Source organism: Anas acuta, chromosome 5 (assembly GCF_963932015.1).
Source record: "Anas acuta chromosome 5, bAnaAcu1.1, whole genome shotgun sequence".
NCBI classification, from domain to species: Eukaryota; Metazoa; Chordata; class Aves; order Anseriformes; family Anatidae; genus Anas; species Anas acuta.
In genome coordinates this window covers 59,679,417-59,695,892 of record NC_088983.1, presented here as the reverse complement: position 1 = coordinate 59,695,892, position 16,476 = coordinate 59,679,417, and the positions used below count along the sequence as shown (strand labels likewise).

Here is a 16,476-nt window from a genome sequence, read left to right as displayed (position 1 = left end):
TGCATCTGAAGCTGCAGCTCCAGGGCTCTGACACTAGCACTGGACGAGCATGCTGCTTCCCCTGACGTTCAAGGATGCCCCAACACAGCCATAATCCCCCTGGAAGGAGGGCCAGTGAGCAAACCGTACCGCAGGCTGCCTGGGCTGAGCCTGAGTGCGAGAAGTGACACAGACCAGAGCTCCAGGAGTCCCAGACACGCACAGCTCTGGCCGTGCCTCCAGCTGTACCTGCACTGCTGCAGTGAGAACTCACCAGCAGCTGCATGAGGTTGCTGCAATCTCCAGAAACACCTTTTGTCTTGGCTCTGTGCGTAGTATCAGAGGCCTGGGCTCCTGTACTTTCAAAAAATCACAAAGAGAAAGAAAAGGATATAGTGGTAGCAAAATATTTTCCTGCGTCTACTGCAAATCAGGCATCTCTCACTGAGCAGTTACAGCAAATACCTGGGAGAGCACGGGTAAGGCTTTGCTAAGTCTCTTCTGCATTTGGAAGTGAAGGGAGCCCTTGCTGAGAACAAAGGCAGGGAAGAAAAAGATAAGATCAGAGATGGTGAAAAGGTATCCATAAAGGGCAAGAAGGAAAAGGGGGGGAGAAATCAATCACAAATACAGACAAGATCAAGCAGCAGCACGCCAGTGACAGCCGTGCTTCCTCGGGAAGGGAAAGCTGCCGGCTGGAGATGCAGTGCTGCACCGTGCTGGGAGCAGTGCTGCTCTCTGCACCCACTGCAGAGCAGAGCTGCTCCTCTCCATAGCAACAGGAGCCTTAGAAGCCAAGCTGGGGACCGACAGGCAGCTGAAAACCAAAACACAACACGTATCGCTTCATCAGCGCTATTTTAAGCCCTGGCTGTGTGTGAGGTATGCAGGACGGCTGGAGGAAGCGCATTCTCCCACCACACCTGCCCGACTAAGTAGAAATCCCATAAGAACTTGCTGCTCAGGAGCTACCAGCTCCAGCTGCTGCTTATGAGGGCTGAGGACATGCTTGGATCCTGACCTTGAAGGCTACTTACACCAGCTTGGAAACAGCTCTGCTCAGGTGCCCGAATGACTCCAATAAAGCCATTATGCTGACTGCATTGGCAGGGCTTTGGAAACATTACTGAGCTCATCTCCTCCTCAAAGGCACCGATGGAGCCTGCACAGCAAATTCCAGAATAGCCCAGCAGTGTTCAGAAGCTCATCGTGTTTGGGGTGAATGGATCGTGCTGAAAAGGCTGCAGAGCAGCCAGGGTGTCAGTCCTGGTCTCGGCTCAGCTTAGCTGCTGAGATTAGCTTCCTTGTGGAAAGGGGCAAAAAAAGAAATGCTATCAAATCATAGCTCCCTAAACTCAAGCATCTCAGCTATGTTTTTTGGCTGTTAATTATCCCAGTTAACTCAAACTGCTTCTTCCCATGCCAGCTCCAGACAAGAATCCTAATAAACCAACAACCCCTCTTCTATGTCAGTCCTACAGCAATGAAAAAAGCCAGAGCAGCCGAGCTCGCTCAGTGCTTCCTGCCCAGCCAACTGCAAGACCTGCTGCTGGGAATTTCTCCTCTTTTCCTGCAAGAAGCAAGCACGCAGCAGTCAGAGCCGTCCAGAACAAACACAGCTGAGCACAACGCGACGTAGCTCTTTCTGCACCCATCCAGGAGAGCTTTACAAATAACAGCAGGATAGGGGCAGTGCAAACAAGGCAACTCTTCCTGGGTGCAGCATCTCTCAGGGCTGAGAAATGAAAAATTGTTTTATTATTTTATTTGAACATTAAGAGAACCACAAGGAAGAAAGAAAAGGCATCTCTTAAGATTAGCCAAAGATATTTCCAGCGTCTGCCATGAAAGTCATCTTTTGAAACTTTCATGTTAATATTAAACATAGTTGTAGCTGAGATTCGCCCTCATCTTAATGAGTCATAAGATTAAAAAAAAAAAACCAGCACTGCACTCAGCAACTTTGCCTTGGCTCAGCACTATTATCTTACAGACTTCATCTGTATATCTGCTAAATCGAGAACTCCAGAAAAATTTGATCCACATACACTACCCATCCATCTGCCTAACCACTGCTTCTGTGGATAACGCTTTTGAATGAGCACTTGGATTTAAATTACAGAAATTTTTAATCAGCCAATCCTTAGCCACTCTATTTATCAGCCAAAAAAATCTTCATGGATCTTGGTTTTTCATTTCCTTACGCAATACTTTATTCAAGTATAAAATATTAATTTTTAAGCCGCTGACTGAATTTACCCTTATATCTGGAGAAAATGACAACTTTATCCAACAGGAAAAGATTTCTAAAAGTGCTTCATAGAAAGAATCAGAGTAATTTTCATCTGCATAGATTATGGAGTAGAAAGAAAAGTATGAATCAGCTTGTCCTCATAAAAACCGGCTTGCTAATTGAACTCTGTTTCCTATACAATTAGTTACAAATGAGGAAATATGTCTTTTAATAAGCGGTTTCGAAGGTTGCCAGGAGCAAACCTCTCCGTGGAACACATCCCGAGTTGTTCTGTTTGTTTTCTCGCATGTAGGATATCTTACTGACCTCCAAGTGGAGGTATCCCAAGAGCTTTGTAAGGGGTTAAGCAGCAGCACAGCACATACATACAGCACTTTTTGGGCAACCAGCGTGTAAAATAATGACATGCACCTGAGTCCTGGTGGGGTCTCGGAGCACATTCTTGCTAAGAGGAGTCCGCAGGACCCACGGGATGCTTGCCTCTGCCTTGGGAGGCTCCAGCCTCAGCCTCCAGCCCTCAGTCCTGCTGAGATCGGACGCGGTGTTTCGCAGCACGCCCCCTCGCTTGTGTGCAGGTATCCAGCACAGCACGGGAAATCACGAGGCACAGGCTGGAAGTCACAAGGGCTTCGCTGTTCCATCTTAGGAAGTTTAATTATCCTGATGATGTTATCTTAATTAAATGGTAGTTAATCAAAGTTTATATTTAAGTCTGAAATATGAATGTATTTTCAAAACTCTTGATGATAGCAAATCTGAAGAGACAGAAAGGAAAGAAAAACTACCAGAGAAAGTAGGGCTGCTTGAATTTGATGAATGCAACCCTATTTCTAAATCCAGGCAATTACAGCTCCAGCGGCTCCCTGTTCAGGCTCCTCTAGGTCGACCGGATTTCTAAGGGGAAGCTGGAGGGAGGGTCTAAAACAAGATCTCTTCCCCTGAAAGCAGAGAAGCAAAGAATAAGAGGTAAAATTACCAGTAAAATGAAAAAAGTAACCTGTTAAGTCTGTGGTTAGCAGAGAATCCTTGAAGAGTTCTGCTGCATGAGTAACTCTTTACACTTTCCAGGCTCACAAAAACAGTGCTGGTCTTGTAGTGGTCTATCAAGGTCCACACATGCAAGCCAGAAGTCAGTTGTAGAGAGTTAATGGCGAACGGTAACCTTCTCAAAGAGGGAAGAAAAAAACTGGCTAGATATTTAGAAAATTGTTCTTGATTCTTCATGGATGAGGGAAATTTAACATGGACAGCAGAGAGAAAAAAATGGAAACCAGGAATTTCAGCTCCAGCCATAACTAAATAAAGAGGACTCTACTAAATGGAGCCATCATCACCTCGGTACCTGAGCAGCGACAGACACAGCAAGCCCCAGTCCTTCACCCGATCCCAACAACAGCCTGCATCCTCCAGGACTCTGGGGTGCAAAACGGAACTCCAGGAAAGAACTTAAATAATAAAAATAGTAACATAAAGTGAAACCACACAAAGGAAGAAATGGCACTGACAACGTTAGGTGTTGCTAAACATCTCTCCGTCCTTATTTCACCCCGAATTGTGATGAGGGTGCAGGGCACACCAGCACTGCTTGCCCCAGGCCGCGTGCTGGATGGTGGGATGGGAAGGGCTGGAGGCTGCACAGCCATCCCAGAGCCTCCTGGCACAGCCTGGGGCTGTGGGGCATACTCCTCCATCGCCATTCCCACATGTTTTCTGGAGTCTCTTACAACCAAGGGACCTTTTGTGCTTTGTATCTGAAGGTTTAGCAGGAGCAACAGCCCCCAGATACCAGCACAAACCGCAGCAGAATATACCCGTACCGCCCTCATCCCCGTGGGTGGACTCCTGCTTGAGAGCCCGCCTGGCAGCAGGCAGGCTGAGCTCTGCCTGCCCTCACCCAGGGCTTTTTCCTTCGCAGCCCCCATTCTCACACGCCGATCCATCCCGCAGAGAGCCGCTCCAAAGCGAAGAGCCACAGCCTGCCAGTTAGGGAAGCGGATGCCCTTATAACCTCTGCAAGCAATTAAAGCCACTGCCCTTGCTAACCGGGGCGATTTCTCCGAGACTTGAGCCTCCAGAACTCAGTAATTACTTCTGCTGGCCTTTGTTCTCGGATGAGCTTGAGATAGCAAGTTTTACTTCCAGTTTGTGGCAGAACCAAAAAGGAAATCTCTGAAAAAGAAATTCAGTTGAAACAATCACACTCCTGCCCTCTTCCTTTTAGCAGTACAGAAAACGCTTTACACTCAGTACTAATAGCTGGCTTCTGTGACCTCCACGCTCGCTCCAAGCCTTTTGTCAGCCTTGGCTGCTAGCCCTTTTTTCATCTTAGACCCGTTTCAGTTTGCCTTTGGGTTTTAAGGAAAGTAATTCCTCATAAACACGGATTATTTTCAAGTGGAAAATTAATTCTATCTAGATTCATTTGAATCTAGAGAAAAAAAAATAATTCTGCAGTTGCCCATGTGTTTCAGCAAACCAGTCACTCCTCGGCATCTCCTCACCTCACCGCTGCTTTGTGCTCACAGTGATTAGCCCCACCGTGGGTAAGGCAACAAGGGGCACGATATTTTCCCCCAGATAACCTTTCTGCCTTCAATTCAAAGCAGTTTAAGGCTTCACAAGGAAGTGAGTACCCAAACAAGTGCACTTCACATCTTTACAAATCCTGCAACAAAGTGGGCAGCTAAGCGTTCGCAAACAAATACTGAAATGAAAGCCAGAACACAAACAGATGCCCAACAGAGCTAGGGCCAGGCGAGCATTTTTAAAATTAACCAGCCACTCTTGGTGCTCAATCTGGTGCTCAGTGAAGGGACTAAAGATTTAGAACAGGCCCCTCCTGCCCTCTGATGCAGGCACCTTCACTGCCCATTACTCCCTCAGGTAACCAAGAACCAAGGCATTCCCAAAACTGTGAGTCACTTCTGGGAACATCGGCCTGATGGAAGAATAAGGCGAGCCAAATGAAGCTCGTAAACAGGGAGCTACTTGCAACGTTTGCGTGAGTCATTATTATTATTTTGTTTTCTTGTTATTCTCATCCAGTCAAAACCATTATCTTCAATTAAGAAGGCACATTTGTTCCTGGAGGTATGGCCATGTTCAGTCACATCAGATCACAGCTTGAGATCTGCACACAGCCAGGATGTTTCTCTGGGAGCCTGCACTGTTAACTTGTTGGATGAACAAGATGAAAGCTGCTCTACAAGATGGAGCAGCACAAGAGAGAAGAGGCAAGTCCCAGCGAATGGTGGTGATCAATATACTGTGGCTGCTGAGCTCCCAAGAGGCTGTGTGTGAGAGCAGGAAACACAGCTAAGCCTTAGATTCAAGATCGGTAGGCAAATGAAGTGCTATAGTTAAAATATTCAGGTTCCCAAAGATAATCAATTGTGAGACTGAGTACAACTACCGAGCAGACACTCCCTATTGTTAATGCCCTGCAAACGTTAACTTGGATACGTCATTGTTACTGTTCTGTGTCCTACCTTGGATGCTGAGCTTTTGTCAATTCACGGATATGTTGCCTATTTCAGCTGACTCCAAGGCAATTCTCACCTCCCCCTCCGTTGCCCTCAAAGCACTTGCAGGATGGAGGGGAAGGCCACGCCACCTTAAATCTTCATCATCCATTTTTAATTGTGGTTGGCACGTACCATTCCACCTGATCAAGCTGACTGCACGAGCTGAGGGATCGGCTCCTGCTGTTCAGCGAGGTGACTGTCCCGACTCCTGCGTGGTATCGCTTGCTGCTGTAACACCTGCAGATGTTGGAGCACTCAGCTCCCCAGCAAACGTTTGTTCGGACTGCTTGGTTGTGGCAGTGTATGCACAGAAGCCTGAACAGGCTTTTGAGCGCTGACAGGAGTCTTCATGAAATTACATGGGAATCGAGGCGTTTGAAAGCGTGTTCCAACCCCAACTTAAAAATCCAAAGCATGTGGGAGGACAGAGCTTTAATTGCTACGTGTTGGAGATGGAAGACAACGATGAGTATCTGAAATACAAAATGAGCACAGAAAGAGTGGGCTCCCAGACGGGGGACAAACCATCCATGGCCTCACTTAAAGTTTGCAAACAAATTTCTTACAGGCCTGAGACCTGTCTGCACAGACGCAGAGATGCCCACAGGTGGTCACTGCACGGAGACAGTTTAAAAACAATTTTTCATGGTACGTTTTTGTTCTTGCCACACTAAACTTTTAATGTTTAAAAATTGAAGGTAATTTTAGGTAATGGTCTTGACTCCTCCCTTTTCCTCCTCTCTGGTCCTTCCGTCACTCCGTTTAAGTTCCTGAAATGAAGCAAGCTCTGCCCTGAGCTTTGGGAACAGCATGTGAGAGCCCAGTCTGGTCTTGGTCACCAAGCTGGTGACCCAGGAACTTCTTCCTGTTTGAATAAATGCAATATTGGAACAAAGGAACAGAACGGAGAATAGAAATAGGAGCTCTCCTTTCTAAAATGTCTCATTTGCAACATGGAGGGGAGGTTGCTTTTTTTGTTTTATTTAAATAAAGGGTACTAACTTATTTAGGGTGTAAGAAGAGAGAACCATGGCAGAAACCTCAGCAAAAAAAGCAGCATGATAAATCTGGCTTACCTCCCACAGACACAAAGCAAACTGTCATTAAGTTACCCCTCTATGCGGAGGAATTGAACTTGAGCCCAGTCTCTCTCCTTTTTTCACACAGGATTAGGTGATAAGTTAGCCAGAAACAATCCCAAAGAGCTCCAAACCCATCCCTTATATGGCAGGTATCTCTGAAAGTTCCTTTCCACCACTGATTTTGGCAGTTGTGAGGAGGATCTGTCCCATTTTTCCCTATCACCTCTTTCCTCACAGTACGCTGACTTTGAGGGGGTGCAGCTCTCCTGACATCATCACACACCCTGGAAGTCGAGGCATATGCCAAGACCTACATCTTTGCCGTTTCTGCAGTTCCCCTATGATGACGATATAACAAAAAAAAAAAAAAGCCTCGTAAGCAGTCCAAAATTACAGACAGCTCCCAACTGAATAAATATTAAAAAATAGCAACTGACATCCAAAACTACCCAACAGGAGGGAAATGTATGTAGTGACAAACTGCGGTTTCAGCCAAGAGGAGAAAATAACCAAACTTCTGCTACCCTTAGTGCTGACTCACCACGTTCTGGCTGCAGGAGCCGACATCCTCAAAGGCATTTGTGGTAGTGGAGATGTCCCTAATGCATTCACGTGCCTCGCTGCACAAATATGTTGCCTAGAACTGACACAGAAATCTGTGTTCTTGAGTTCTTAAGAAGGTAGCTGATGCTCTTCAGGGCGTCAAGACCACTGTTAGGGTAAGAGTGGGAAATAACAGGCACGAGGAAAGGCTTTTCCCTGCAGAGGGCAAGTGAGGTCATATCAAGACTAAGCTGCAGAAAAGGATCAATTCATCCATCCTTTCTCATCTTCTGCCTTCCCTGGACTGAAAGCTGGTTTCTCTTACTGGTACCCTCCTCTTTCAGCCCAAACCAGCAATTAAAACACTCATCAGCAAACCAGCAGCCAGAGACCCAGGTAAGGGAGGAAGCCACTGGACCGCAGCGAGGTCATCCAGCCCTTGGTGCTGCACTGCAGCGAAGCCCCAGGCCAGAGCCATCAGGAGGTGACAGGGACCTCATATGTTGCAAGCACATTTTCTGTCTAACCTTGATTGCCTAGGCCAACTGCAAGGCTCATCTCTTTAAGTTTGCATGGTGAGTGTTTGCCAAGAGGACAACGCTGGTTTGACTCCAGCTCTCTGTGATGAGCTCTAAGCCAGCAAGATTCATTCCCACCTTTGTTGAAATTAATTCACATCTTAAATTACGTAGCAAAGGTCACTTACCTAACTCTAGAGTGGAATTAATCTCCGGCTAAAAATAGGATGATACTGTCCCTTTATTTATCAGCTGGTTTCAGATCAGTTTCATCCTTGATGTCTTTGCTACATTGTGCTAACTTAGTATATGATTACCAAGAGAAAGCTTATTTAATCATCCTGAAAAATACCTATTATGAATAATACAAACCATCAAAATAAAGGCTGTAGAAACAAAACAATATCCAAATCTTACCTTTATGATTTATTATCTTACAGATATGATCAGATTTCACCAAAGAGCTCTCTCTACGTTCAGTATCCACAGAGTGACTGACAAATAGGGGCATGGACCATTATCCTCGTTTTGGCCAGCTGGTGTAGATGAGAGATTGCCATCACACATACAAATTAGTGGGGTGAAATCAGAGAAAAACCAAACCATGGATGATGACAAGAGACGAGACGTTACAACCGGCTGCCACAGCTGGGACCTGCCTCTCCCAGTGCTTCCATGCTTCCTGCCCAGGCCCCTGCCTAGCACGTGTTTAGGGGCGGGTGAGAGTTACCCCGTTCACCTTTCCTCACAAGAATTAAAAAAATAAAATATTACGTAGGCAGAGATAGTTCTCAGAGAAAACACAAAGTAATATTCAAAGTGTCAGAGCCCACAGGCAAGAACAGATTTCTCACAACATCAGAGCAGCCTCTGATGCCGCAGAGCTGACTTGGGGATTCACCCAGCCCATCTGCTGTGCGATTCCAGGGACAGGGGTCAGCATACGCCACAGCTGAGAGCAGGGATGGCACAGTCCTCACCCTGTCGTCTTTAACAGCTCTTTGTTCCGCCTGCAGACACACGACCTGAAGATGCAGGCTAAGAAAGAAAAGAAACACATGAGAATTTTTGGGCTCTCTTTTCTTAAATCATGAGGTGGTGTTGTCAGACACCACTATTTGGAAAAAAGCAAGGGACGTGGCCTATATTTCAATATTACTATTTTTTTTTGTCCAAATATTTAGCACAAGCAGACAAAACGTAGCCTCTTACTGCCCAAGTAAATTTCTCTGCAGTTTGTAACACCATCCTATGAAAAATATTGATAGAAGAAAGGAGGGCTGAGCCTCCCCAGCACGTTCATGTATTTAATTTTGGATGATAAGAGCATCCCGAGGAAAAGCTCACCCAGTAATGAAATCCGTAATAAAAAATGACCGCCCAGAAGTAAAAGTAGTCATACACAATTAATGAATTCATTCAGCCAGCCAATAAATCAAAACAGCGAACCAGGTTTTCTTCATCACACACAGAAACATTTTTCAGTGCTTCTTACGTTGTACTTTGCTCAAGGCCTGTGCTACCACTTGGTTATTTCTTTAATTCATAACCATTTACAATATACTTTAGTGTTATTTAAAATTTCAGTGTCATTCAATGATACTGCTTAAGAACATATTCTTCTTTCCAGGTATCTAATCAGGAAATTAAGATCAGGTTTATTCTTTGGGTCAAAAAAAGCCTGTGAGTATTGTGTAGGTCAGGAAGTGGCCAGGGCATGGCTTCAGCTTTCCAGCAAGGGTCCCAGCTCTTCCCTTTGAGGGGAAAAACAGTCCAAAGAGAGCTCATGCACTCAGTTATTGCTGCCTGAACCTGAATCTACAAAGCCCTTGGGTCACAGATTCAAGAGTGTTAAAATTTGTCACACATTTTCAACATTTTCACTTACTATTCAATATTATATTCAAAAATAGACTACATTAAAATAAACTTTTTTTTCCCTCTGGACGCAAATTCTGTGCACCTGTGACCTACCCCAGCACCAACTGGGCACAAAGCACTGTGCTGATTCTCCAGGCCTTTTCCAACAGCAGGCTCCAGCTAGTGCCAATTTCTTGTGCCAGCTTGGTAATGAAAGGTCACAGATTCCTCTCTTCCAGATTTCCACCATCTCTAGGAAGGAGGGCAGTGGGGAGAGCCCATACAAGGTGACTCATGATCAAAAACCTGCCTCCAATTACCGTTATTGCAGCTATGACTCCCGAGTGAACCTATTAATCAGAGTCTCCGCACAGCAAGATCTTTAATCTGACATAAATCCTTTCAAGTCACCTCCAAACCTGGGAATAAACCCAATTTTCCTCCTCCCAAACAATTTCAACAATAGCCAAAGCCTTCCCTGCATGCACCAAAACATGCGTGCGCAGCCCTGCTCCCCAGGCATGAAGCTAAGCAGGGCACACCTGTTTTCTGAGGAACTTCAGGCTGAGCAAATCCACCTAAATCCACCTACACCCGCCTTGTGGTTCACCACAGAATTTTTGCAGCTTAGGCACGGCAAAAAACATCAGTTACACAGATCCCCTCAGGACACTGTGACCTTGTCAGGAGGACACAGCCCCTTGGAGCCACACGCTGCTGCTCGTCTGCGTTCTCCAAAAAGTTGCCTCCTTCAGGCAATACACCTCGGAGTGACGTTCAACAACACAAACACTTATTTGCAGGCGACGCTTTGCCCTGAGAAGCATCAGAGCCTGAAGGAAGAGCAGCGATACATTCTGCATTTCCCAGCCAGCATATGAATTTTGCAGGTCCCGTGGTACTGCCCACAGTGCACAGCAGCCAGTGCTCACGCTGTGTTGGGGGCTGCGCACCCACCTGCTCCCCACAGGCCACCTCCGGGGGTATTTCAGTGGGGAGGGCAGCTCAGCGAGCACAAAGTCACTACACAAAGGAGCTGGAAGAGGGGCAATCATGGGAAGGCAGAGGAACAAGGTTTTATATACAGCTTTGGACACACCTGGTCTGAGAATCCTACACCTTCCACCTCCACGTTGTCCGAATAAACGACAAAGCTTCTTGCTCTAGGAAACCTGTGAAGTGAGAGGAAGCTGGGACCCTCAGAGTGATGACAAAAGTCTTATTTTTTCACTCTGCTTTTGGCTGGAAAGACACCTAGAGTACAGGGACAGCCAAGATTTTCCTTCCCAGCAGCGCACAGCCAGACCAGATGGCTCCCCGTGCACACGGCCGGGCCAAGGCCTGGCCACGAAGTTCCCATTAAAACCTTAGCTTGGAAAGACTCAAATTTTCGTGTTGATGAATACATGACGGGATTGATGAAAAGCATCAAACCCTTCCCCTGAAGCTCCAGAGAAGATCGTGTACCACTGCCTCCATTTTTCAGCCGAAAAGGGAGGACCACACGATGGAGCTGCCTTGCCTCATGACAGCTTCAAAGGGAGAGGCAGAATAACATATTCCTCCAAAAATCTCCCATACAAACAGATGAAATTACTCTGATTATGGAACGTGACCAAAAGCCCCTCAAGTTTCTTAGAGTGTTGCTGATAATGCCTCCACTGTTTCGATCCCACTGGAATTCATGCTTTTAAAATTAATTTCAAATAACCATTAAAGAGCCACGTCACTTGATATCCAAAGCATGCAACGCTTACGTGCAATACAAAAACAGATCTTGGCTGTAGAAAAACACAGTATTTATAACATACATAATATTTAGCTGTTTAGTTACTTTTGTATTCTAACTAACTTGCAAACTTTAAAAAAATAAGACCAAGGATAGTCTGAGCTTAAAATTTTTATGTCAGTGATCACCATTTAGTACAGTTTCCTTACATATATGGTGTCCGTGTGGTATATTAACCATGGAACTTCAAGCACTGTAAAAACCCTGTTAGACAGCATTTCATCATAGTCCTAACCGGGCAGGTCAGAATATGAAGCACGTTTGGCGAGGATGGGAGATGGAAGTAAGGGAAAATATAAGGGCATCTCTCGCCCATGTCATACAGCCACATCTGTGCTTCGCAACGCCGCATTAGGCAGGAGCAGCCAAACGAGCACCAGTACAGGCATTGTGCATTCACACAACATCAAGCAGCCCCTGGGGAGGCATCTGCTCGGGTCCAAAGCGGGAGAGTTGGGAAGCCCAGCGCACCTCACCAGGGCTCTCATCAAGGCTCATTAACTCCTGGAGACAGCTTCAGCAACAGCCTGAGCATCCTGCGATTGTACTTGTTACATGGTGTGACACACTGATACTGATTCCACTCCTGGCTGCAGCTGGGATCTCTTGCTTCCTGCTAAGCATTCATTTTCCAGGGGCTTTAGGATGAAACCTTGCTTGTATTTCTACAGTTTGTGTGGCATCAACATGCTCTGCTCCATGCCTAGAGTTTCTAAGGGCTTTTCCACTCTGCTAATTACTACCAGGATAGTTTATATCAATGCAGATAAACTGGCAAGAGGTGCTTACGTTTGCTCTGAAATTTTATGTCAGAGAAACCAAGCAAGTATGGAAATGCAATAGCGTAATACTAAAGAAGAGACTCAGCCTGCTCTGTCACACAAGAACACTGGCTAACCAGATCCTTAGCAAGCTTCCTCCAAATACCCACAGACAAAGGAACAGAATAAAGCAGCGCTTCAGCTTTGACACCTGCGGGAAGACTCTAGCACTCATCTGCATAAATCACTGAGAAAGCAAGCTGGTAGCAGAAGCAAATTAAAATCCATGGAAGAACAGCTAGTAGAGAAGAAAAAGAAGAGAACAAGAACTGCTTGTCACATGGGCAGCACCACAACATAACATTTCCAGCAGGGCTAAAAACAGCTTCTAGCAACGGCTTCAGCACAGCCCGCTCTCTAGCCAGGGTTGCCTTCCATGAATCCCTCAGCAAGGTAGTGCTATTACTTTATCAGTAACAGGGGCAGAGCTTGTCCTGTGATTGCTTCACATAAAGAAGAAATTCTACCACGGAGCACGTGACAGCACTGAATCTCATTTTCCCCTCATCACAGAGCTTCTACACTGGAGGACAAAAGCAAGCCCCACAAGTGAAGGGGAACACTGTTCATTTATCAGCCTGCACTACCACATCCCCTGACCTATTTTATTACTAAAAATAGTCCCTCTTAGGTCACTGCTGCAAATTGAATTCTGCTGCTTCATTGCCCACTGCAATCTCATGGCACTGCATGCTGCCTACACACAAAGCACTAAGTAGGTTAACTTATTCACTGCCGAGGATGCAGCCAGCCTGCTCACAGCGATCAAAAGAAACACTTCCCCTTTTTTTTTTTTTTGGCAAAAATATTTATGTTAACAATGCAGTTTAAGCCCAAATCCAATTATTTAGGTTGCAATTTGAATATCAGCATACAAAAGCATGGCCTCATATTTGTCCCTATTTACAATGTTTTTCAATATTCTTCTTACAAAATATGTTTTCCAAGGAATTCAGTCTTAATAACGTCCATTGCCAAAAGAAACCTTACCAGGAACAACAGCCAAGTCTCCCTCATTAAGCCCCTTTCACTATGACAAGTCTACGAAGGCACGAGACAAGAGGCACGAAGTCAAAATGTTCTGAGTCAAACACAACACTTCCTTTCCAAAGACCAAGACACTGCATTTGTAGCTGTCAATCCAAAGCACCTCACGATTATCACACCATGAGGAGAGCTGGCAACTTCTGACCCAACAGCCAGAACAGTACTTAAAAGAGGGAGAAAGAAGAAGGTATGAATTTGACAGAAGAACTTACTACAGGATCCTGAAGCAGAAGACTGAACTAGGTTTTATTGACCAGTTTCACGCTTAACACAGAACAAATACACAGAACATGCTTTGTCCTTGCTACACTACTTGAGCTAGATAGAATAAAATTAACATTAGTGTGTTTCCCTTGGCTATTACCACATCTTCATTTCATTACTCCAATAGCTTCCCAATTTTAAACAAAAACCGAAAAAAAAACCCAACCACACACACAAAAAGATCAAAGATAACCGACTTATTTCATGTCAGCTTTCTCCTAAAAGCACTGCATATTCTGGTGGGACTTACAGATGCAGACAGAGCAGAACCATTCAAATGATTAGTGGCCTCCTTAAGCTTATTTCATTCTTTTTTGGTTACCAACTCAAGTTTCTCCCTTCCTGCTACACTACAGCTAACATCTGTCAAATCTGGGCTTTCTTCACAGTGAGGAAATCCAGTATCTTCAGGGGACAAAAGTGATACTGAGTTCTTATTTCCAGCTAGTAGGCCAACACGCCGTTGTTCTGTCAATACGTGTTGCCCAAAGATACGTTACCCTCTTCAGCAGCATCCAGTCACAGGACACAGGCAGCACACCAGAGACACCCAGCATATGAGAATGAAGTTGTTGTTAAACTAACATGTTTTTTTTCTGTCACCAGAATGCAAGAGAGATGGGTATTGACTTATTTACAGAATCAAGACATGGAGTCCTCATTACTTTTAATGAGAGTAAGCATGTTTCACAGCTTTAGCCTGCAGAAATAAAGACTCCTCTCAATGGGATGTTCTTTCAGACCTTTAGTTTCTCTGAGATGCCGCAGCACTAGCTGCCTTTTTTTTATTATTTATTATTAGTATTTCTTATGAAATCAGAAGAGTTAATTTGGAACACTCTTAAGGCAGTCGATCCACTTGAAAGATACATGACTTCATTCTCTTCTTGAATTCTCCAGTAATACTTCTGTATAGCAACTTTCACTATGAGAAATCCTATTTATAGAACTGAGATATTCTCCAAGACACACACTATGAAAGCACTCTGAGTTGTATGAGATCACACAACAGGTCAGATAACTAACAGGATTATCAGTTAAGTTAGCAAAACCATTAACAAAGAATGATGCTCAATGCAAGTACAAATCAATTATTTGTGCAGTTTTTCCTACACTTGCAGCAAAAAAAAACAAAAAACAAAAAACAAAAAACTAAGAGATCACTTGTGTAAGTATTTAATTGCCTAATAATGGTATGATAGCAGCTTGGAAGTATCCAGACCTTCTTGACCATAGTCACTTTCACATTTTGCAAATCAAAATTTAACATAAATTTGCAAACCAACTGATTACTCACCAAATCAGAAACAGAAAGGTGGTTGACTAAGCTCTAAGGTGTTCCAAAACCTGGCTGAACTGTAATTTATGGATTGTTAAGATAAAACCTGGCCAGCTTTCCAATTGTCAGGATGCACTAAAATGGATTTAAAAATGCTCTGGAAGCTCATATGCACCAATACTACTGGATTTTGGACAAAGTAGGAAAAAAGTAGGAAATACATGATCTATTTTGGGCTAAAAGTCAAAGACAAAATGAAACAGACTTCCCAGAATATAATTCAGTCCAAACCTCTGCAATTTACCATTAAAATCTTCAGCCAGTTCATCACTTAGGCTGGGTTCTGCCACTCTCTTCTGCCTGTGGGGAGCTCCAAAATCAAATCTTTTGTGTTTCAGCTTCTAAGAAAATGTAGGACTGTTACCAACCATCTGTTAAGCCCACACCGCTCAGAGGTACTAATTAAATGAACTGTCGTATCTTAACTTCTATCACAGTGAGTTATAAATTACAGAAATATTGGTACAAAGACAAAAGAAGCACTTGTTGAGACCTGAACAAGTACTCGTGTTAAGTGAAGTGGAGCGTAGATGCCTCACTCAGTGGGACGGTTTTACACCCACAACCCCATCCTCAGTCACTTCTAGGTGGTGGACACCTAAATTCACCTGCAGGAGCACCCACATAAAGCCAAACCCAGGTCACTGCAGCACTGGGGTGTTGGGCAGTTTGATCTTCAATCTGAGTTATGAAACAGCTTTGAAACCAAGAGCCAGGGCTGGAATGAACAAGAATTGTTCTTTGTGGCCATGAAGTCCCACCACCTCCTTTTCTAGGAAATGAAAATCCAGGAACTTGAGGACCTCCTGGAACCAGCACTGCCCGGAATATACAGAAGAGTAGACAAAGCAGTCAGCTCATATTCACACATGGTGAAAAAATAATTAGCTGCCATCTCACACTCCGTTTTGAACACCTGCACACAAAGGCTAAACCAGCAGGATGCCTCCTTCTGCTATTAGTGTTTTGCCTCACGCTTGCTTGCTCTCTCCCTGAGAAACACCACTTCAGCAAAGCGACCCCTTGGAAAGCCCCACATTTCCTAACACCTATAAAAACACTTGCAAAGTAGCTGTGTGCTATAGATGCCAAATCATCAGTTGCAAAACCATCTCATCAGCCCGTCCATATTTCCTTAGTCTTCAGCAGCTGCAAAATTAAAAATAGCTGCCATAGGCAAAACGCCACTGAAAATGAGAAGGTTTGTTCACTTATTTCAAGCTGATAATAATGTCACTGTTGTCATGTTTGGGCTCTGAAAGGAACACTAATGAGGAAATGGACAAAATTATAAAGGCAGAATAAGGAACATTCTAAAATAGGAATGGGAAAATTACCCTCCTTTTAATTTTACATGGAAAATCTGACTAGCCATGACAAAATAATATGCTTACTTGGCTCTTTAGGATGAATTCCTTGTTAACTACAAGTAGAGCAATCATTTCAAGTAGCATTG

At 44.6% G+C, this 16,476-nt stretch overlaps 1 protein-coding gene across 6 annotated transcripts in view; it reads right to left on the bottom strand.

The window, feature by feature from the left end:
• Nucleotides 1-16,476, bottom strand: part of LOC137857923 (secretion-regulating guanine nucleotide exchange factor-like) — a 148,816-nt gene that overhangs the window by 23,320 nt on the left and 109,020 nt on the right. Inside the window, exon 15 of one of the 6 annotated variants that reach the window (XM_068685139.1) lies at nucleotides 8,881-8,938. The exons of 4 other annotated variants lie outside the window; for them this stretch is intronic. In XM_068685139.1, coding sequence (XP_068541240.1) covers nucleotides 8,881-8,938 — 58 coding nt within the window. Of the gene's footprint in view, nucleotides 1-8,874; nucleotides 8,939-16,476 lie in introns of those variants that run through there. One more of the 6 variants, XM_068685142.1, reaches the window with a different exon arrangement.